Source organism: Spea bombifrons, chromosome 4 (genome assembly GCF_027358695.1).
Source record: "Spea bombifrons isolate aSpeBom1 chromosome 4, aSpeBom1.2.pri, whole genome shotgun sequence".
Taxonomy (NCBI): domain Eukaryota; kingdom Metazoa; phylum Chordata; class Amphibia; order Anura; family Pelobatidae; genus Spea; species Spea bombifrons.
Genome location: NC_071090.1, coordinates 71848514 through 71872355, shown reverse-complemented (window position 1 = coordinate 71872355; position 23842 = coordinate 71848514). Strand labels below are relative to the sequence as shown.

At 39.3% G+C, this 23842-nt stretch overlaps 1 protein-coding gene across 1 annotated transcript in view; it reads right to left on the bottom strand.

Moving 5' to 3' along the window:
- SHANK3 (SH3 and multiple ankyrin repeat domains 3) overlaps positions 1–22017 on the bottom strand; it is a 98276-nt gene extending 76259 nt beyond the window's left edge. The window contains exon 1 of the mRNA XM_053461792.1: positions 21460–22017. Within this exon, the coding sequence (XP_053317767.1) occupies positions 21460–22017 (558 nt within the window). The remainder of the gene's footprint in view (positions 1–21459) is intronic.
- Positions 22018–23842: the final 1825 nt, after the last annotated feature.

The following is a 23842-nucleotide window of genomic DNA, read 5'->3' as shown; positions in this document are numbered from 1 at the left end:
TGTGAGATCAGCTACTGATGTTGGACAAAAATGCCTGACTCGCAATCTCCATTTCAGTTCATGCCAGTGTTTCATGGGGTTAAGCTCAGGGCTCAGTCATGTTGTTTCACTCATCCAACCATGTCATTATTGACCTTGCTTTGTGCACTGGACAAAAGTATTGGGACATGCCTCTTAATTATTAAGGTTTGGGCCCCTTAGTTTTAGTCAAGAAAAATCTCATGCTTCAGCATGCTAAGCCATTTTGGAGAATGCTATGCTTCCAACTTGTGAACAGTTTGGGGAAGACCCTTTGTTATTCCAGCATGACTGTGCCCCAGTGTACAAAACAAGGTCCATAAAGATGAAGTTTGAAGAGTTTGGTGTGGAGGAACTCGAGTGGTCCGCACAGAGCCCTGACCTCAACCCCATCAAACACCTTTGGGATGAACTGGAACAGAGATTGCTACCCAGGCCTTCTTATCCAACATCATTGTCTGACCTTACAAACGCAATGTCATCAAAATCCCTGCTGGTGTAATGGTCAGGTGTCCTAATACTTCTGTCCATACAGTGTATGTCAATACACCCCTTCAAGACTGAAGCATTGCCTAGTTATGTCCTTTATTCTCTTTTCTTGAGACATAAACCAATAAAACCTCACAAAACGAACAGAGCTATTTGGTCATTATAATCAGAGACTTCCAAAAAACATGTAACATGTAAACATCCCCTTGAATCAGAATGCCATCCCCTTGAATCAAAAACATCCCCTTGAATCAGAATGCCATTATTAATAAATATATTCTTTGTAATAAAATAATTATGCACAGTTGTTCTTAGGCTTCTTGGCACCTGAGTCTGGGTTATAGATTCCTTCTTTACCACCACATTAGTTTCAGAAAGCAGAAGGAAGTAGGTGCAGGGACATTGCCACCAGCGTGCTTCAGTGTGCCCCTCACCTTGCACCACCTGAGACAGCTGCCTCTTGCTGTGTGAATGTTACAGCCTAGTAGTTACAAAACATTAATGTTGATTTCCTTCAATGAGAAGGCTAGAACTATAGATTCCCCTTATATGAAAAAGAAGATACTCTTTTTGTTTTTGCTAATGTTGCTGCTATAAAGTTACTTGTTTTGATTTTCCCTGAGCTACATTGGCTTCCTGTTTTCCCTCTAAAGCTAAAGATTCAGAGCAACAGTCATGTCACATACAAAGGAAAATGATGTTACCATTTGTATAGCACTGAATGCCTTGAACAATGAAATCAGCTATTTTACGCTGAATAAAAATACAACTTTACAATAGGAAGTTTAAATGATAAGTCCATGTACTGACAGAATAAATAAGCAGATGCTCAGTACTCAAATGGTAAGGTGAGTTTATTTCAAACAGGCAACGTTTCGAAACATTGCCTGTGTGAAATAAACTCACCTTACCATTCGAGTGCTGAGCATCTGCTTCTTTATTTTGGATATATTGAAGGACTTGGTGGTACCCTGGCTCGTGCACCATCTCACAACTGAGTGCTGTATTCCAACCTTTGTTTCCATGTACTGGCAGATGCATACTCAAGTCAAGTAGTAGTTCGCACGGCCCCCGTGGCGGGTATATTGAGCACGGTACTTGGGAAACCACGTCGGGGGGGGTGGTGCCAAACCTCCAGAACATCATGGGGGGGCGTGTCAACCCCACTGGACTCAGAGAAGGGTGCTGGGTCACTGGCATTAGGGGGAGAGGTTTCTCCTATTCATCCACATAGTATAAACCAGGCCAGGGGAAGTGTTTGCGCACCAGCATCCAGCTCACCAATCCAGGAACACTATAAAAGTACGCCTCTCACACTCAACAGTGCTTGATCGTCTTACAAGCTGTGGTGTACTTGCCTTGTGCGGTCGCCATTTGTTTTTTCCCTGTGCCGTTTCTTGATGCCCCTGGCTTTGACCTTTGGCTCATTTATTGGATTTCTCTTACTGACTGCTGCCTGCCCTGAACTTATTGCCTTACTCTTGCCTTGGCTACAGTATTGCCCCTCCTGCCTCAACGCTCCCAGCCAGGACTCTGACAACCGGCCCTGACACTCCATGGCCACAGGCTGATAAATTTGACATGTAGTCTCTTGCTACAATATAGAGAGGCAGTCTCAGAGAAAAGGACCAGCAGACCTTTGCCCAGTATGTGTGGCTGCCAGACAGGGCATGTGTAGAGATCAAGAGAATCCAAAAATGTCTGCCAAACAACACCTTCAGTGCACACTATCAAGTCCAATCCTATTAATTTACAAAAAAACTGTATATAAACCCTCAAGAAAATGCAGAGAAAGGATCTGTGGTGTTTAACCAAATATAAAAATATATCTCACAAAGGTTCGTCTACTTTAACAGATATTTAATAAGAGACAAAAACACAGTAACATACAATAAATGAGTGACAGCCCAACATACAATGCAACACTTTCCAAGACTAACCTGCAACCTAAAGGTCCAACATAACCCAGCACACCACCGATTACCCCATCCATGCAGGATGGTGGGCAGAGAGAAACTGAACTAAGATTTTCCATTCAACAGGCATATTGAATCACTGTAGGTGTGCCCTTGTTAACATATCAAAAGACATGTAATACAGGAAGAGTTCAACTGGCTAAAACATTGACAACAATACTTATGTCACCACAGGATCTAGTCAGGGTATAAGCACTGCCTAAAATCCTTGTTATACTAGATACCTCAGTGGCTGTATGTTGGAGTCAACCAAATCAGAGCAACCCATCAGGCAAGTGCAACATTGCACTACTGGCTAACCTTTCCCTGAAGGAGACGTCCTGCCAATAAAGTCTTCATTTTACAATTAAAACCAATAACTGGACATGTGGATTTGCTTTATGTTTCATGGTATGTCTTTAAACACTGAATATTGTTTGCGGGACATTGATGCTTAATCTACTTACTGATTGTTAAGTAACCAGTGTTATTTTAAAACCCACATTAAGCCTGCAGGAAACAAACACATGCTGTATATTTTTGGCCTGCATATAAAAGCAGCTAGGCCCCATTTTAGTTTTTTCGTGTTGCTGCTACACCCACAGACAAATATACATTTCACCTTCACTTTAATTTAAAGAGGTTATGCCAACAAATAACATATTTTTAACACAATGCTCACCTGTATGTGTATTAATAAGTAAACCACATTTACATGATTCTGGGCGAGACTGAAATGATCCTCCATTCACTCCTTTATAACACAAGGTTAAAAATCCCATTTGGTTAGCACTTTGCAGAACATTAATAAAGGTTGGGCTCAAAGAAAACAGTCTGCACGTAATACACTAACGAGCTGTATTCCATTCATTACATACTAATATGTTCCCCTGAAGGTTTGGCTGCCTGCAGGCCCTGGCAGATTACTTTCTTGTATGCAAATACATATTTCAATACTCAGCCTTATCTAGTGTGCATTTGTATGTTTCAGACTAGAAGCCCAGCCAACCTTGAAGTGCATGTCACACAACGCATAAGAATGAATATAGTAAATCTTGTATCACGTGCATTTATTGCTACTGATAATTATGGATCATTAATCAGACCATTGGTTTCTAGCTCTGCAGAATGTGTTTGGCTTTGATTTTCTGTACTACTGAAACGGGTATATGCATGGATACCGAAAGGGGTGCTGAAGTAGGATCTACTCATTATACTAATTGTTTTGACGTAAATATTCATCTTGCTCTTAATAACTTACAGTACTTACTCTGGAACCTCTTAGGTCCACATAACCTGTCCATATGGCCCGAGCTATGATTTTAAATAAGTGTTCTGTTCCTTATGCCTCTCCCTATTCCTTTCTATATGATTCCTTTTCCTGTAGCTTTTCTTGCATAGAGGTCAGAGCCGACTCACAGCTTAAAAATCACAGCAATCCCCAGATTACTAAGAGTTCCTGACGCCCACACACCTGAGCCAACAGCAGTCTAACCAGCACAGTGTGTCACGGTATCCACTCGTTATCATGACTTAATGACATACTTCATATTCACACGCCTCTGTAACACAGAGAGAACAGGAGGAAATATTCACTGCTCTCATCACACCCCCACCCGTCAATCCCTCCTAAAATAAATGGACCTACTAGGTACCAAAAAAGCAGGAGAAGGAAGCATTCAAATACAGATTGATTCCTCCCACATAGACGCAAACATACAGATGTATATACAAAGGAACTTCCTATGATACACTTACAGTGCTTATGTACACGTGCTTACATGCACGTTATATAGAAACATATATGCCTCTCATTAAAATTGCATGTGGGCTGTTGTTCTGGAATCAGAAGGCATGTAGAATAGGTCTCCAGATTACAAGAATGCCCAAGCTATCCAGGACATTAGAGGGGCAGTGGCTAGGTCAGCTGTTTCAAATGGAGCAAATAGGCATTTATTGGGTTACTAGGGTGGTTGCCAAGAGTAGGTTACCACAGGCTGACTTTCTCCCTTATGCTGACTCCCTTCTATTGGGTGGGAAAGGGTGTTTCTCCATCCTTTTCCTCTGCTGGCTCCGAGGATGGAGCTTGCTGGGATCCAGTCACAATGCAGAAAGTAGACCATTGCTGACAATGTAAATTACAGATCGGGAATGTAATTGGAGATGACCCTGAAACGGATTACTAATATCCAAATTCCACTGAACTAAATCATGCAACCGGGACCGTCCGCCGGAACCAATAGTGATCTTTCTATTTAATGATACTTATTGATAAAATGTAAACAACGTATTCCTCACTGTGATTGGTGGTAAGGAAAGGAAGGTAATCTTTTACGTGGTGCTCCATTGTGTTCCAAAGTTTGATGTACACAGGTCGACTATAAACTATCCATTTGTGTGATCAGTACTGTGCTATCTGGCTCTGTTTTTTTCTGTTATTTGTAAAGAAATTGAGAATAGGGGCTGGTGTACCATGACACGATGATGGTACGTGGTGTGTTACATACTATACCTTCATGTGTGAAAACTACATCCTATTATCCCATGCGTGAAAACTGTGGCTTAATGCTCATGGACAAAATAATTTCCTAAACTACCTTGGCCTGGCTGCCCAGAGGCATTGTCTAAATTATGGTGGTCACCTACTGCCTTGGTTAGTTGGGACGCCTTGGCTGGCACATACAGCCATGTGACTTTGACTGGTGAGGGTTTTCCCTTTGGGTCTTGCCCCTCTTCTTTTCGTTTTCGCCTCTAGACGGCCATTTCTGCTCTTCCTTTATGATTACAGGTGTTCCTTTCTTCTGAATTTTCTGTGGCAAGTGTATAAGGTGTTCTTCCTTCCCCCTCACATAGTTCATTCGGGTTTCTTCTGTGTTTTTAAGATGTTGTGCTGGGATCGTGTGTTTTCCATGGCACCTTTTTCTCTCTAATTTGCTGTGTATGGCAGACGAGCTACTGCAGCTCAAATTCATGAAAAAAGTTAATACTGGCTTTGATAGAAAGGTGTCAGAACACACAGTGTCAACTGCTGAACGAGTCTACAATGGGCACGTGAGCATAAGAACTGGCCCATGGAGCAATGGGAGAAGGTGGTCTGGTCTGATGCATCACGTTTTCTTTAACATCACATGGATGGCTGGGTGCGTGTGCATCGCTTACCTGAGAACACATGGCACCAGGATGCCTCCATGGAGGCCGCACCTCACAACTTACAGAACTTAAAGGATCTGTTTTGATGCCAGATACCACAGCACACCTTCAGAGGTCTAGTGGAGTCCATGCCTCGATGGGTCAGGGCTCTTTTGAAGGCACAGAGGACCTACGCAATATTAGCAAGGTGGTCATAATGTTATGGCTGATCAGTGTATATGTGCTTATTATTAAATTGAGATCTCTATGTAAGTTCAAATTAGAGTTGAGTGCACTCGTGGCACAACTATACCTCTCTTTCTGATATTCTTGGCTTTCTTACTTGATTTGCAAATGTGTGGCCTCTGGATACACTTTGTTAGAATTTCTATTTCGATTTTTTATTTAACATCCAGAGCCCACCTAAAAGAGGATGTCCTACCTTGTCAGTCCTAAAGATCTAAAATGAGTCTTATGAAATCAGCAGGAAATTTTTCAATAGCCTAAAACCATGTCAGTGCCTGGTTGCATCAGCTGTGTAACCGATACTACTGGAAACACTTGCGTGACACGAAGTTTGACCGGGCAGCTAAACACTACTGAAGTTCAATCCGTTCTTCAATGGCATAACAGTAAAATTAGCCTCCAGCTTCAGAGTGGAAATTCTGAAGCACACCACTGAATAAAGAAAAGCTGTCATAGCTGATTTAAAATACAATGCAGACGATGAATACGTGTTTTAAAGTGATAAAATAGAAAAATTTAATGTAATTGTCCCTTTTGGATTATGTAGTTGTCATCTTCTAATTTATTGAATTAAAGTGTAATTTACGGACCATCATTCTGGTTATCTGGTGGGTTAGGGAGTAGTTCAAGTTCTAGAATTATATATTAGAAGCAAGTTATTCATTCATTTTTAAACAAATTTATTAAAAAAGGGAAAATAAAAATGTATCTGACTTTCATTTGGCGGTTTAACCATCTCGCACTGTATTCATTAATGATTACTGTATGTTTTGAAGGTTATTAGGCTGCACTTATTCTCATGGATCTTTATACAAAACTCAAAACCATCCTAATTAAATCAGAATAATAGTTCTATAGTGCACTGACCCTGACAATCCAGTAACATCTGGAAAGCATTCCAGTAACATCTCATTTACAGGTCAGTCACACATGTGACAACCCATTGACATCTGTATAGCATAGCAATACAGTTCCCATTGCACCTTCAAATTATGACTTGTTAGCATGCAATGGATACCGATCACACCTTTAACTGAGTTGCATTCTGATAATATTCAATTATATCTCTACAACTTGTATGTGTTAACAAAAAAAATTAAACTTTTGTTAATGTTGCACTGTTGTTAATAAAAATTAAATTAAACTATTGATATTTTCAACAAAATCAGCTTTGCGGGTTTGGTAGTAATGTATCAGTTTACCTGATGTTTAAGGTATTGCCACAAAGTATACTGGAAACACAGAAAGGAAAATAAGCACTGTTTAAGAAAAGGCCTGGGTGCAAGAATATAAACAAAACTATATTTATTCAGTAGTATTTCACTAGGTCAAATAAAAGCGCAACACGAGAAAAGATGTGTGTTCACCATAGAGTTTGGTCACAACAGGCTACAGCGTTTCATTTGCCACCTGCTATGCTTTCTGTATGTCTGGGTCTTTGCCGCCATGTTCACCTGCTGTGGCCTGGTAGCTTCACAAGAGTGAGGCTAATCAATCAATCAATCAAAGCCCAAGAACTTCTAGGAACTTTTTTTTTTCTTGGCAAAACACTTACTAGCTTTTGATCTGGCTGCTGGATTTTCTACCAGAGCACCAACATTGTAAGATAGGCACTCCCTTTCTTCAGCAGGGAATCTTTATAACATTACTCATGGGTTTTTTTTTTGTTTGTTTGTTTTTTCTCTTGCTAAGTATCAACACGTCCACTACCATCAAGTAATCAAACAATGATACCAGTATCCTAATACTATTCTATAGAGTCAATCATAAAAATGAATAAGGCATGAGGGTTCGTTGTATAATGTAAAACAAGGGTACTTTACTGCATCAGCTCACAAGGAGAAAAATAATACAGGATTAAAAGAGGATCAATAGGTTGAAATATTCTAGGTCTGAAGAATAAACTCTCCAGCTTAACACAGCTCTGAACATCTCACCCTACAGACCATATTTATAAACCAAAAACTGAAACAATTACAATTTTGACAAGTTACCATAGAAACCAATACAATGTTCTGCTCTTTACTCCATATGTGCTCCCCAGAGTTGCTCTAGTTCTACATTTATATTTATATTTATGGGCTAAAATCAATTTGAGGGTCTATTACCTATTGTTGTGAGTATAATCTCATGGCCAACCATAACTGTCTTTCTCTAACACCAATAAACTCTGCTGTCTTCATGAATACTTGAGTATGACAACATATTCTGATGCCTGATTTATACTTTGACCTTTGAATATGACCATGCCTATACTTGAAAAAACATTTGGATGCTAGAAGATGAATTTTACTAAGACTGTTTCAGACAAGCACTGTTATAGCCAATAAATCATTAGTGATTCATGAGAGTGGTAGTTCCAGAGATATCTTTAAGGAATAGATTAGAAAAAAAATCAGTGAAATGATCAAATTGTAAGAAAATATAAATATCATATCTTCATATCAAGTTGTGAAATCCCACCCGTGTAGCCCAATATGAGTACACAAATGACCAAGAAGATTCTACTTTATCCTTGTATAACAGGGTTTCATGGTAACTTATCACATGATATATTGTACTATATTGGTCTCAGGCGCAAATAACCAGAAATGTATGATCATGTGGTAATGAAAACCATGACTTTGTTGCAAAGAAGTTTATAGATATAGTTCTGGCATTATAGCCAAGTAAATCCTAAATGCCCTTAGTTGACTTTACTTTCCCAAAATAAGCTACAGCCTCTGCCATGGAGGTTTGTGTTTTATGGATATGAATAAACTACAGTAGCTTGGAATTAAATGCAAGTAGGAAGAAATAAAATAAACTAGAGAAAGAGTCAAGAGAGGATTGTATGTTTACTTTTTTTAAGTTGGGTTGACAGTTATAGTTCAACAGTAGCTAGGAGGCCACTGTTCCCAGCCCGGAATTAAACACAAACAGACCTGTCATGCATATGGTTGGACTGCTGGTTAACAGAGTCTGACCATACGGTAATTAAACAAGCCGAACACTGGGAAGAGCTTCAAAGCAGGGTCCAAACTGAATTCATCCCAATGAATTTTGAAGTGGTAAAGGTATCCAAAATTCTTGTGAGAAACTATAACAAAGTTTGATGATATACAGGATATTCCAGCTTAAATAGTTCACATCATAAACAAGTTATATCTCATGATCAGGGAGAAACATAATGCATGTCATCCTTAATTTATAAAATGTGCTTTAATACCCCCATTCTGGTTATCTGCTCTACCCAGATAGATGAATTGAGCAAAGTCTATTTCCATGTGCATTTTGGCCAGACACTCACCCCATCAGACCACTGCTGTTTTCCCTCAGTACACAAGTTCGCAGACTAGACCCCTGCACTCTCTTTACACAGCTATCTGCTAATAACCTGTGTCTGGGTGGCTCTGCTGACCCTGTTTTCCATATGAACTGTCAGTACCATGGACAGGGGCACTATGCAGAGTTGTCAGTAATGAATTGTGGTGCCCTTAGGCTATTCACTGACTGTTACCTGTCCGCATTGTAAAGACAGAAGGAACATTTGTTTCTTCACCCTTCTATGGACAAACAGGACAGTTAGCACATAGCTGTTCACAACAAGCACTCTACATAAATAAATACTGAAATGGAGCAGCAGCAATTAGTACACAAGGCACCAAGATGCTAAATGTTTAAAGGGCAAGTCATTTTTGCATTGGCTTTAGTATATGCTTTTCCCGCTGGTCCCACATACGTGTTTGCATTATATGCTTTATTTTATTTGTCTTATTTAATAAAATTCATGGATAATAGTGCTGATGACACTCAGCTTCAGATTCTCACTCATGTTTGCTTTGTATAGAAAATGGAAGGACGTTTGAACAATATTTAATACATAATATTTTAACACAATTCATACAAAAATGTTGGCGTTATAGGTAAAGGAAGAGGGTGGATAGCATGCCTTCACCCTGTTTGCAGAGCAGTACTGAAGCGTTTAACTGCCTACACCAAGATATTCCATTCTGTTGACATTTGGTAATGGATGCTTAGGTTAAAAAAACAGAAAGATCAAATTTGATGGCAGGTAAGAATCATGCAGCTGATCTAGTCTGCCCATTTTTCCAGATGTAAAGACTCAATCCTTCATCAGTCCCTGGTCTCATCTTAGATTCAGGATACTCATATGTCTAACACATATTTAAACTCTCTATGTCCCATAACCATAAAAGAGTTCAGGAGAAGATGGACTGGCTGAAAGTGATTATATTTTTACCCTGTGTTGTAGCTATGTTTTTTTTTTGAGAAAGAAGATTAAATCAGCAAAGGGACTAGATCTCGGGCATCTATTATACCTAGTAGTTATGTTGTAATAAACTGTATACCTACCAGACATGTGCAAATGTTTTTGGGCAACACAATTACATGCCCTGTACATTCGGTTCTCTGTGTGAGGTCATACAAATGCTTGGTCTTTTGAATGGAATCAGTCCCATATATAAGGGGAAAACTTCCTGCCAATTCCTTTGGAGATGTTTTACCAAAAAAAATGGTCCTCTGGTTCTGGCAGATATTTTTTTTCTTAAAAGATAAGTTCATTATAAGTTCATTATTATAAAGGGACACTACTTAAGCAAACTACTTCTATATTATTGTGTACATATATATGCATTAATGTAGATTTGTAACTATAATTTCTTAATCATTTAGAAATGTTCGCTTAATTTCTCCGTGTTACATGTTCTCTGTGTACTGGGTGATATTTTCCTATACACATACAAGTAATTTCCTATACATACTATCGTTCAAACATTTGAGGTCAATTAGAAATGTTTTCGTTTTTGACAGAATTAAAATAACATCAAATGGATCAGAAATACAGCGTATAAATTGTTAATGTTGTTAATTACTATTGTAGCTAGAAATTGCTGATTTTTAATTAAATATCTTAATAGACTTACAGAGACCATTTATCAGCAACTATCACCCCTGTTAGCTAATCCAACTTACATTTAAAAGGCTAATTGATCATTAGAAAACCCTTTGGCAATGAAATGTCCTTGTTTTCCATGAAAACAGCTAAGTGACCATACATGTACCTATATTACGTCTGTGTGTGTGTATATATATATATATATATATATATATATATATATATATATATATATATATATACATAGAAGTCACAGGGCGAGACTGCAGTATATATATGTATATATATATATATATATATATATATAAATATATATATATATATATATATATACATACATATAAATATATATATATATATATATATATATATATATATATATATATATATATATATATATATATATATATATGAGAGCCGCTATCAAAAAAGACAGAAATCACAGAGGGTATGGCACCATGAACAAGCAAAGTACATTGAAATATGGCTGGAGAAATAGAGAATTTCTGTAGAGGAATTCCCCGCCTCTGCAATTCTCCCATTGGCTGCCATCCACTTGAGGGGGTGTATAATAAAAATAAGTGATAAAAAAATCTCACAGAAATTGAATTTAACACAAACATGCGTCAGTCCTATGTTTTCACATGTTCTATGTTATCATTATCCCTTCTATGTCTTCCCTTGAACCACAAACCCCAGCAAAACAGAAATTTGGCTATTTTTTTATGTCCAGATACCCACTTGTGTCTAGAGATGAATTATTCTGCAGCAGAAGCGTTCTCATATTCACATCAATAGAACGATGTGTCCCATGTGGATACACAACTACAGAGGGTCACATAACAGAGAAGCTAAGCACACAACATCAGCAGATCAAACAAACAGAATGACAGTGTCTTGAGAAAACAAACAATGACAGCAGCAGATCATATTAGGACAATGCCAGTCAAAGCACAAATAGCAGTGACTACTTCAGAAGATCATGCAGGAAAGACACCCAGAAAACACCTTACAGTAGTTACAAAAGTTGTTCTCACACAGGGAAGATTGTATCCCCGTTGCTAGATTCTACACTAATTGTTTCCTTTCGTTAAAAATAAGCAATCTAGAGAATCTCATGATCCAACACATTATCTCGTATTATATCATAAAATGTGTCCCAGATGAAGAGGGGACTGTAGTATTTGTTAATGTTTCTGATTCATCCCAAGTGGAGCTGACATTTGAAACAAAACAAAACTTTCTGATCAAAATGAATGCCCAATTTTATGTTCTACTGTCTCTTGGAAGGCCTTGCCTACTATCTGAAGTAGATAACTCTAATCTCCCAGTAGCTCACATAACTTTATATTTCATTCGCAATAAAAAGGTATCAGCTTCTACTAAAGTCACCGTCTTGCATACCATACAGAATTATCAACCCTCCCACGAGCCACTTCTAAACCAAAATCTAATATCCACAAGAGAGCTACCTAAATGGTGAATTGTTTGCAGGATTAAAATTATCAGGAAAGACCAAGGGAACTCAATATTTATATAAGAGAGAAGAGAAAAGGGAGATGTGCTGGAAACATATAAATACTTAAAGAGATTTAACAAAGCACAGGAGGGAAGCTTAGAAGAAGATGACATAATCTACAACTAAGAGGTCAGAGGATACGATTTAATGTAAGAAAGTTTTCCTTTACTGAGAGAGTGGTAGATACAGCCTACAGTAAGGGAATTTAAACATGCATGGGATAGACATAAATCTATCCTGAATCTCATACAAGATCAATAACATAAGATCTGAGTCTTTACATCAAGAAAAAAAGGCTGACTAGATGAGCCGAATGGTCAAATTCTGTTTCTTGCCCCTAGATGAACTTGATGGGTTCCTCTCAGAACAGTCTTTTATATTCTCCTTTTTAACCGTACGACGTATGTTTAAAACTCTACTGCAGTGTTCTATATTTCCACCAAATGCACTTCACCTGTTCGCTTGCTATTATTGCAATACAAATATGAAAATATAAAACACATACCTAAATTTAAAAACTGCTTTAGTAAATACCTTTCCTAAACATTACAATTGCTGCCACAAAAAGATTGACACTTATCGTTATGAACTATGTGCGTGCCGATCATTACCTTCATTGCTAAATTAAGAGAATGGTGCCATAGCAACTGCTTTTTGAAAAGCAGCACAGCATATTAAAAAATAGTACTGGCAGTGAAAAGTTTAAATCTGTCTCCTTAGCATGCAGAGTTATATTAGCAAATGGTCTTTAGAGACTAATGACTATTGAAGCAGTGATACACACATATTCATTAAGAGATAACAAGGAGATGGTATATCCACTGCATTGTATTTGTTTTGAGAGAGAACCTTTTACATTAAAATCATTCACGTCCTTTTTTTTTCCTGGGACGGGTGTCAGATCCAGGTTCCCAGGTTACGATTGTGGCATCTTACACACAATCGAAACATTGTTGCTAAAGCGATGGTGCGTACCAGGGGTTAATATTTCACCAGAGGCTCAACTCATTATGAAAGCTTGTTCCCACGTTTACAGGTAAATCATTTACTGAACATTAAGAATATATACTGAATATACTTTATGAAACAAGCGGTAAGTGATGACTGCACCGACATTTGTGATTAGAGAGTGTGCATTAGTTGCCAAGCATTCCTATTTGTGTTATGGGTATAATAGCATTGCAGTGGGAGTCTAAAGGATGACCCCTGCAATTATATAGCAAATGGGAAAATACATCAAATATTCATAACGTCTCTATATTCAAAGCAAGTAGATTTTTTCTTTAGGCTACTCAAGCACAAAACACTTGATGTGCCATATAGAAACATAGATGGCAGATCATTCTACCCATTTTTCCTGATGTAAGATTCAGATCTTAATGGTCTTGTCTTAAATTCAGGATAGCTATAAGCATTCCCGGAGCATCTTTAAATTCCCTCACTGTATCAGCCTCTACCACTTCTGATGGGAAACTGTTCATTTATCTACCACCCTCTTGCTGCATAGGGACCACCTGTTGGTAGTATGTATATGCCTTCTGTAATTGATATAAAATAAAATTATATACAAATTGTTCTCATCTGTGTGCCTATACATATGCAGGCATTCTTGATGCGGTGATGTGAAGCTATGTTTCATTTAAAAGGACTTTTTGTTTCATGTGAAATTAACATCAACAGTATCCCCACAATATTGTTAAGTGGATGAATAACTCATTTAATATCAGAGAAGGGTTCAATGCTATGATGCATACATTAAACATAACTGAACAATTCTACCAGGGCATAATCTCATGCTCCGTAGATATATACTGGTTTAATGTGTGCTTACAGAATCATCCTGGCACATAGTCTACCCAGAAAATGCCAAAGGCAATGAAATTCCTTGAAAATATCTTATAACTATAAAAATATGTAAAGTGTATGTTTAATCAAATCAAATCGAGTTCTGCAAAGCGAACATGGAGTCTTTTCATAATAACCATGCTACAAGGATGTATTTAATGTATGCATCCGGTCACCTGAGTCCCAGACGTAACACCAAACTCCAGCAGGGACAAAGGAAATTGATACTATAGAGCAATACTGAATGAGGATCTAAATTTGGAAAGTGTTTATTTTTAAGCATTACTGCTTTGTTAAGAAGCGTAATTTTCTTTTTTTTACATATGTGCCAATTAGCATAAAAGCCATTTTGACTGCTGTTTTCTTGGAATCTAGGTCTCACGCTGCAACTTCTACCTTCCCACATGCTTCAATATTCCTTGATTTAGATCCACGTTCAATTTGCTCATTCACTAAGTGAGATTGCTTGTGTTTTTTTTTCCCGTCAGAATTCCAATTGACTTCCCCAATTCAACACAATTCTCAATTTGCAAAGTAAACTGGTTTCCAAAATCCAGCTAGCAGAGAATAGAGAATACTGCTTAAATCCGGGGAAGGACAGATTTAGCCATTAATTTGCAGGCGCTGTCGGATTTTAATGATGAATTCTACACATTTCCCACACAATAGGTCAATCGACAATTTGAAAACCATGACTTCTATTTATAATTAGTTGCTTCTTAATTTGCTGAAAGCTTGCAAAATATCACCCTTTACATTTTGATTAACTGATAAGCATAACTGGGAACTTCCCAAAGCAGGCTAGTCACGTGTATGGGTGAGACTATCCACAGACAACATTTGGAGGGATGGGACTGGGTAGAGAATAGTGGAATGTGAGTGGTGAGTGGGCTCCTCGTCTCACCTGACTGGAGAAAGAAAAAAAATTGACCCAAAGAGACCAGCCACTCCGGGTCATACCCCAGATATGCTAATAAGTTTACTATGGTGGCACAAGTATTTCAAAGCATAGAGGGGTTTATTCACTAAAGAAAAAGTTGCTTAAGCACCATGATGTGAAATGAGTAAAGCGTGTCTGGCTCAGTGTCCTTGTTTTTTTGTTTGACCGAGAATAAAGAGATTGTACACTAGAGCCGACTAGCTTTATTTTTACAGAGATCAAGGGCCGTTCACCTATGTGGACTGAATGCTTGCAAGTGAAGGGTATGAATCTGACCCTTTGGTTGGCTGAGCACCAACCGTTTCCTTTGGGGAGCTGGACTTCTTATTCCGAGTGGAGATGCTCAGTGATTGTGAGTGTGCTAAAGGAAAAGTTGAAAGTTTGCAGGAGATTTGTTTTTTCAGCTCCTTCACTTCGCTGCAGGAAGATCTTGGCGGAAGGATTATATTGAATTATATATTATGAACGGCCAGCTCAACCCTTCACTTGTGAAACGTGCTAGTGTTGGCCCGTCATAATAAATGGTGAAGTGATGGAGTTAAAACCACAACTCTCCTTCAAACTCATCCTTTAGTGAATAAACCCTACAATCTTGACAGTCATACAAGTTTTTACAGTAGCATAGTGGTATTTAAAACATTTCACAGGGATAGCCATATATGTAGGAGGGAGAAGTGAGGAAATCGGAAAAGGGAAAAAAGCGGAATGCTAAGATGAAGGGGAGCTGAGACGACAGGTAAAACTGGAGGTAAGGTGGGGTCTTAGGAAATTGTGGGGGCCAGATGCAAAGTCTTCCCCAGGATATTAAAGAAAACTCTGAGTAGTAAGGAAATTAAAGTTATTAAATGTTCGGAGAATACATTTGGCACTAGACCACGACATGCTGACGTTCTGGGGTAAACAATCCCCCCTTTCTATCATGCTCAATCTGATACTACAGCGTTGTGTTGGAAATGTGGTTTGCCTTAGTTGAGCTCAGGCTACATTAGTTTACATAAATAGGATTTTGATGTAAGATGCATCTGGTCCCAAATGAAAATGACAGTCCAGTGATAGGCATCCATCATGTGTATATTAATTACTGACAACTGCACAGTGTTGTATGTCGCCACAAATAACACGTTTCATCTAATCTTTGAGAAGTTGAAACAACTAATTATTTGATACTATCAAGGCCCATTTAATGTATCAATGTCATAACTATAACATTTAAAGGCAAACAACGGTACGTTTATTAACACGTGAAAGCCGATACCATGAAAAAAATCATGCTTGGAATGCCTATTTTTCAATTGTACATTGGCAACCGCGCAATATCTTTCATTTTGTAAATAATCTTGCTATACAGATTAAATTAATTCCAGTAATATCATCACAGAGAGGACAAAAATGAGACGTGTTCTTACACACAGTAAACATGTTCTAGCAACTACCGTACGTATAATACAACAAGAAACCTACGCGATTAATTGCTACAACTGAGACAGCACCATCACTGATTTCAAAGTATTCATAGTTCTTTTCATCACATTCTAGCAGGTGTTTCACAAAAGCCTCTGCAGCCCCTGTGGTGTAGAGGGGCCACCAGAGTTTAGGGTTCCCTAAGGCTTCTTGGAGCAGAAGTGCGCCCTTTGAAACTGTCCCCAGTCTGCCGTTAATGGCGTCTGTAATATCTTATAAGACAGCATATACAAGAAGTTTGCCAACATAGCATTGAGAAAAATTGTGTTTATTTGGTCCATAATATAAGTGCTTGTGTAAGCAAGCACTATTTTTTAACATTCAATAACTTGTCCCAAGACACAGCCATTAATACATTGACTATATACATGGGGGGTGTCCCTCAATACAGCTTTCGGGGGGGCATACGATTTTGTGTTTTGTCACTGCTGTCAAATATTTTTTGGGAGGTTATATAACCTTGCGTTAAAGCAATATGTCCCAGGAGGAGGCTAACCTTATCCGTGACACATCTGCACATTACACAAACAGCATGTATTTTCTGGGTCACGTAAAATATATGGATTTATAAATCATGAATATCACAAAACTGTTTTTCTTAACACGAGTTGTGTCACGGTCTTAGCTCCTAAGTTGCAAGCTCCAGTTCATGCAAAATTAATGTATTCTACAAGTTCAGAGCCCTGGAGGTCAATGAGCTGTTAAAACGCTTGTGATCTGTCACTAATATAACCACAATGTTTCACCCAAGGACACAGATAGATTGGGTTAGACCATTTTCTGACAATGCATGTTGGACCGTTGTGCATAACCTGTAAAAATGGACACATACATGTCTCTCTACAAGACTTCTAAGACAGATATTGAGCTTGTTACATTTACGGTATACTAAAGGATGTGACTTTTGACTATAGCTTTTTACAGCAACATGACACTGGCTCATTAATTGTATTAATTTCTATAGTGAAGCCTGCAAAGAATAAAGTTTCTAAAATTTGGAGTCTGTCCAGGAAAATCATGTACAGACAGGCAGAAGAGGTATTTCTCTGAATCACAACCTTTTCACCCATCATAGAAAGATAAACATTTGTAGCATCTCAATTCAGGTGATCTTACTCTATCAGCAATGATACCAGATTAAATTGTATACTCCTAACCCAAGAACCCATGGGTGAGCAGATCATTACAACTCCTTGACTTCACTGGACATTATAAACGGCCAATCCCAGCATGTTTTTCCTGCACCTACACTACCCATACTTTATCAATAGTGACATGACTTTTAATAATTTTCTAATTAACTATGCCTTATACAGAGTAAACTAGGCACTTCTTGCAGGAATAGAAACACGGAAACATAGAATCTCATGGCAGATAAGAACCATTAATCCATCTAGGCTTCCCATTTTTACTATATAAAGACTCAAACCTTAATCAGCCCTTTGCCTCATCCTAGATTAAGGATAGGTTTATGCCTATCCCATGCATGTTTAAATTCCCTCACTCTATTATCTACCACTTCTGACTGTTCCACTTATTTACCAACCTCCTGGTAAAGTAAAACTTGATTACATCATAACGCGTGGTGAGGTTGGTGAGTTGAAACTTACGAACAGCCTTAGCACATAAGCCATAAACAGCTGGTAACCACTAGCCTGCTAAGGTCAGATTCTTATTTGAACTTGATCTTTACAGTATGAACATTTTTTTTCTGAGAGAAAACATATCTGCTTTTAACATTAAGGTCTACAATTTGTGAAATAATACTCATATTTGTCTATAAATGTTTTCTATGGAGCTTTCAAAGCACGTACAGTTCCCCACCTCTCTTTCCAGATATGAAGACGCAGAGAGTATCTTACTGTCGCCATTATCTAATGACGTACAGTTACATTTTGTGAATGACTTTTAACCCAACAAATAGCTGAGCAGTTTGGTTCTGTCAATCAACGGGGCCGTGCGTTGTCATTTGTTCTGACAACCTTTCTCCTTTAATTAACAGCCACATCAGGATAATAGCTACAGCAATTATATGGCCAGGGAATGTGGGCAGAGAAGCGCATCATGCTTTTGTCAGGGTAGTGTGACATGTGACCTAGAAATACATATTATCTATTCACACCAAAGTTTGGAGCACTTTGGTAAAATGCTCTGTAGCAATAATATCATTTGTTCTTTCACCATTCCCCAAAAGATACCTGGCTGTGGACACTGATCAGAAGGAGGGGAACTGACAAGAGGATCCACCATCAGCTGGGGTGCTATTATGTGAACATTTAGGGCCACCACAGAATTTTGTTTTCTTTTTTCTGTGTTTAACTTTGTGTTCAAAAAGCACAGACAACATAAGTTATGGTGGGTGTAAAGATGATGGAAAACCCCTCGACTTCAAATGAAGGGGATAGTAAAGGCATTACTAAACACTACACCATCAACCAGAAATCCAAAACTTGTACTGTCACCACCACTGCGAGGGATTCTGGTTAGGAATATACCTAACTTTATGTCCCACGCCGGACCACTCAGTGAGAATGTTGTGTGCCAAATGTCCTCTCTATTGGGCCTCTCTGCTATTGAGCCACTTGCTCGGCTTGTACCTGACTCAGTGGTGCTCCTGGACATAGCAGGATTTAGTGACAAATTAAGGGCTGTTCTGTTATTAAAACTGCTGTATTTAAAATAATCGTCCTATCATGGGTCTTCCATCTCCAAACCAATGCTCCACAGCTTTCCTTACTTATATCTGCATGCCAAGTATCACACCACAAAGAAGGTTGAGCTAAACTTTGACATAAGAACAGTGTTGACATGACTGCATATGCAGAATATGACATCAGATAGCAGTGGAAGGCCAAGCTATGCAATTTATATAGAATATGAATGAAAGAATAGTGACACGGGTTACTTGCAAAGGGTATAATTTCCCTTTAATTTAACTGTACTGGTGGTACATTTCAGCATGAAAATGAGATAGCTGGAAAGCACTTTTAATACAGCAGCAGAAATAACAGGTGCAATAATGGTTACTATATCTGCAGATTCTTACACCATTCTTTCTGTCAAGCATAATAGCAATAACGGAAACGTATTATCAAGGTAGTAAAATAAATGCATTTGTGTAACAAAGACAAAATCACCTTTGTGTGGCAGATGCATTAACATTGAAATGAGTGTCTTAGTGTGATGTGAAATACAGATATATGCATCTTTTTTTCTATAACGGTCTGTAATCTTAAAAAAAGAGCACATTAAGAATAAAAGTATGCCAGTATTTCCAGTTTAACAAAGCATTTAACACAAGCTTAAGTGACATGCTATATTATGCTATGACCTCAAGAAGAGGCTGGCTGAGGGTGATAGGAAATGCAGCCCAACAACAGTTGAGGGTCAGCTGTGTATATAATACTGATGCAAGGACTCCACTCTGGACTAACCAATGTCCAATACAGCACATTACCATTTACAGGGAGCAAGAACAGACATTTATTCCACATACTGGTAAACTGACATGTAGTGCATATTACTATGCACTGTGGCCCCCACTGCCACCCACTAGATTTGTAACATATCTCTGCCAAATACTGCCCTCTGCTGTGTACTCTGTATCACAAATACCAATTACTATAGTAGAAGACACTGCATATACTGCAACAACCTCACATACATACCAGACAGTGCTAGCTACAGCTTGATCAAACACTGCACTTGCTGCCTGTCATAATCAGGCACTGCACGTATTCTACAAACTTACCAGTAGTGAAGAACATGCCATACACAGTTGTTTGGCACCGCCATGTAAGCCATATACTGTATTAAGAATTGTAGTATAGCAGTTCCACATCCCGCGTGCACTAGGCATGTGCCAAGCACTGTGACATTGCAGTGCAGTCTATTGTATGTACTAAGCTCCATGGTGTGACAGTACCCTCACCACATGCACCAGGCATTCTTGGTTGGCACTGTATTCTACCATATGCATCAACATTATGGTGTGGCACTGTCCTCAAATGCGCTTACCCTACAATATGGTAGAGAATTTTCTTACTATCTATTCTGGTTAATATGCATAATGGCCAAGCACTTCAATGTACATGAAATATATTTATACATGCAGTGTATATAGATAGATAGATAGATAGATAGATAGATAGATAGATAGATAGATAGATAGATAGATAGATAGATAGATAGATAGATAGATATAGATATATAGATATATATATACAGTATATATTAAAAGGCTGGATGCCTCAGTTTCAGTATGCAGAAAATGTACTGCATGCTGTGCTTTCTCTGTGTCCAGGCACGTGTGTGATTCTGTGTTCAGTTCCTGTATTAATGGCTAAAGAATCTGCATGAAACATACTGTACATGTAATGATACCAAGTTCTGTATATTTTATATATCACCAATATAGTGTTCAAACTGACCCCTGCAGTTAACCAGTAAAGCAAGTGAAATGAAAGACTTTAAATTTGCACACCCTGTGTATTTGTGAAAACTGACTACAGTATATATATATATATATATATATATATATATATACAGACAGCTGTTGATTTTAAAATGTATATATATTCATATGCTGCAGTATGTATTTGTAGTGATCACTACTGACATGTGGCTAAATTGAATCCCATGGTTTGAGCTCACACATGTGACATGTACAGACGAATACACATTTTAGCACAGGTGCACCATGAGGCACAATGTGGAGGCAGATTGTATATTCAGATGTATAGATATGTAAATTACCAGGTTTTCCTATAAATATATGTCCCTTTGAATTAATGTGAATGTACAAGAATGTCCATAAATGTTAATGCATTTACACCTCTATCAATACCTACACATGCTTACAAACCAATGCATGCACATATATATATAAACATGCATGTACATGCTCACATGCACACACGGTATATACACCACCAGACACCCAGATAAAACAGGTTACCGTCTGCTGCAGGTCCGGGATACCGATCCTGATGATCACCGCGTTCCCCGCTGTCTCTTCCATCCGCCGGCCGTGGGGGTCTCTGTCTCGGATGCTGTGATCTCTGTCTCCAATGGAGGGGTTTCTGGAGGAGCTGGGGGTTTCGGTGCTAGGAGAGTTTGTGGTCGGGGCGTCTGTGCCTCCCGTGTCAGGGTTTCTGTCTCTGATCGGGGATTCTGTGCCAGTGGAGGAGGGGGCTCTGTGTCCACTGTCTCCGATCGGGGGTTCTCTGATGTGGGGTCCTCTGCTTGTGCCCAGGGGGTCTCTGTCTGAATCTGGGGAGTCTCTGATGTTAGGGTTTGTGTCGCTGCTAGGGGTGTCTCTTCCTCTCTCAGGGGACTGTTCCACTGGGTCCGGGGTCTTTGGGTCTCCCCCGTGAGGACGAGGGTTGCGGGGAGCCCCGAGGTCCCTCGGGGGCCCCTGGGGGGGGCTGGGTGAGGGGGGTCCGGGCCGCTCCGGGAGCTCAGGAACCGGAGACACAACATGAGCAGGAGAGGGGGAGGAGCGGAGAGACTGCATCTAATAGAGAGAGGGGGAGAGAGGGGGTGAGAGTGAGAAGAGACTGCATGTAATAGAGAGAGGAGGGGGAAGGGGGGTGACTGGAGAGACTGCATGTAATACAGAGACAAGGTGATGGAGAGGAGAGACAGCTTGTACTCGGAGGGGTGAGTGACAGGTGACTTCAAGGAAAAGGAGGCAGTGAAAGAGTGGGTGAGAAACTGGGCAGTCTGCAATAAACCGATGCCGATGCAGATATTGCATTTAACAGGCAGACAGAGAAGACGGACTATACATATAATGATGGAAAGAGGGTCCATTCTTTTGGGGAAGGTGATACAATACTCTCTATTTAAAATGCATGCAGTGAAAGAGATGACAGAGAAGAGACTCCACGTAATAGTTGGACGGTGACAAAAAAAAGGGAGGGTTACTGCTTGCAGAGAAAAAATAACTTAACACCACATCTTTTAGGAACAGGTCTCAGAGACATCTCCTACAGACAGAGATTGGGAGAGGACTAACAGGAGAGGTGTATGGCATAGAAAAGGAGTGAGGGAGACTTGCGAGGAAAAGGGAAGACTGAGTGACATGAAGAGAAGGTGGAGGCTGTGCTCCTCCGTTAGACTGCTAAGAGGGGCAGCATTTTATTTTTGGAAAAAGACGGGGACAGGATAGGTTTTACTGCACTGAGAGGTAGTGTGGAGAAGTCACTGCATGTAAGAGAGGGAGAGGCAGACAGACTGCGGGTAATTTCGGGAGAGGGGAGAGAACGGTCTGAAGTCATCACTAATAGGGATACCGAGGAGTGCCATCTATACACAACGGGGAAGACGAAGCCAACGTTTCAGGGGGAAAGTTTATCAGAGCAGATATTTTAGGTAACAGATAGATGCATGAGAAACAGGACCTGGACTTTAGGAACTACAGAAGGTGGTACAGAAGGTGGTACAGAAGGTGGTACAGAAGGTGGTAGCCAGGAAGCAAGGGAGGTAAGGGAGATGGAGACAGAGCTAAACTTCAGGTGGGGGGGTGGTCAGAACAGAGACTTCAGGGTGAGAAGAGGTTTAAGGCAACATAAGTGGAGGCAGAGCAGATGTTTCAGGTGATAGAGGGGTAGCCAGAACAGAAATGTCACAGCTTTAAGAAGGGAAAGTCAGACTGAAACGTGACTTTGGGCACTGTGCTAAATCTTACATTATGAGGTCCATTACTTTATAGGTAAAGTTGGCTTTAGAGACCAACACCTCCCAAAACAACTTTTACAGTGCAGTGAAAAAGTGTTTGCCCCATTTTTTCTATTTTTGCAAAGTGAAGTAGACTAGAAAGTCTCAAAAAGCAGCATATGGTGGCATGATCTAAATAAATTCAAGAACAGATGAGGAACAAAGTCATTTATCAGTCTGTGAAAGGTTACAAAGCCATTCCTAAGGCTCTGGGACTTAAGCGAACCACTATGAGAGCCATTATCCATAAATAGAGAAAATTGGAATAGTGATGAACCTTCTCACAACTCATCTAGGAGGTCCCAAAAGAACCCAGACTAGCATCTAAAGAACTGCAGGTCTCACTTGCCTCAGTTAAGGTCAACATTCATGATTCCACAATAAGAGACTGCAAAAATGACATCCATGGGAGAATTGGAAGGTGAAAACCACTGCTGACTAAAAAATAACACAAAGACTGGTCTCACGTTTACCAAAAAAACATCTTGAAGACTTTTGGGATAGTATTCTATGGACTGATGAGTCAAAAGTGGAACTTTTTTGGAATGGGCCCAATTCTATCTGAAGTAAAGCTAACACAGCATCCCAACGGTAGTGGTCTGAGGCTGATTTGCTTGCCA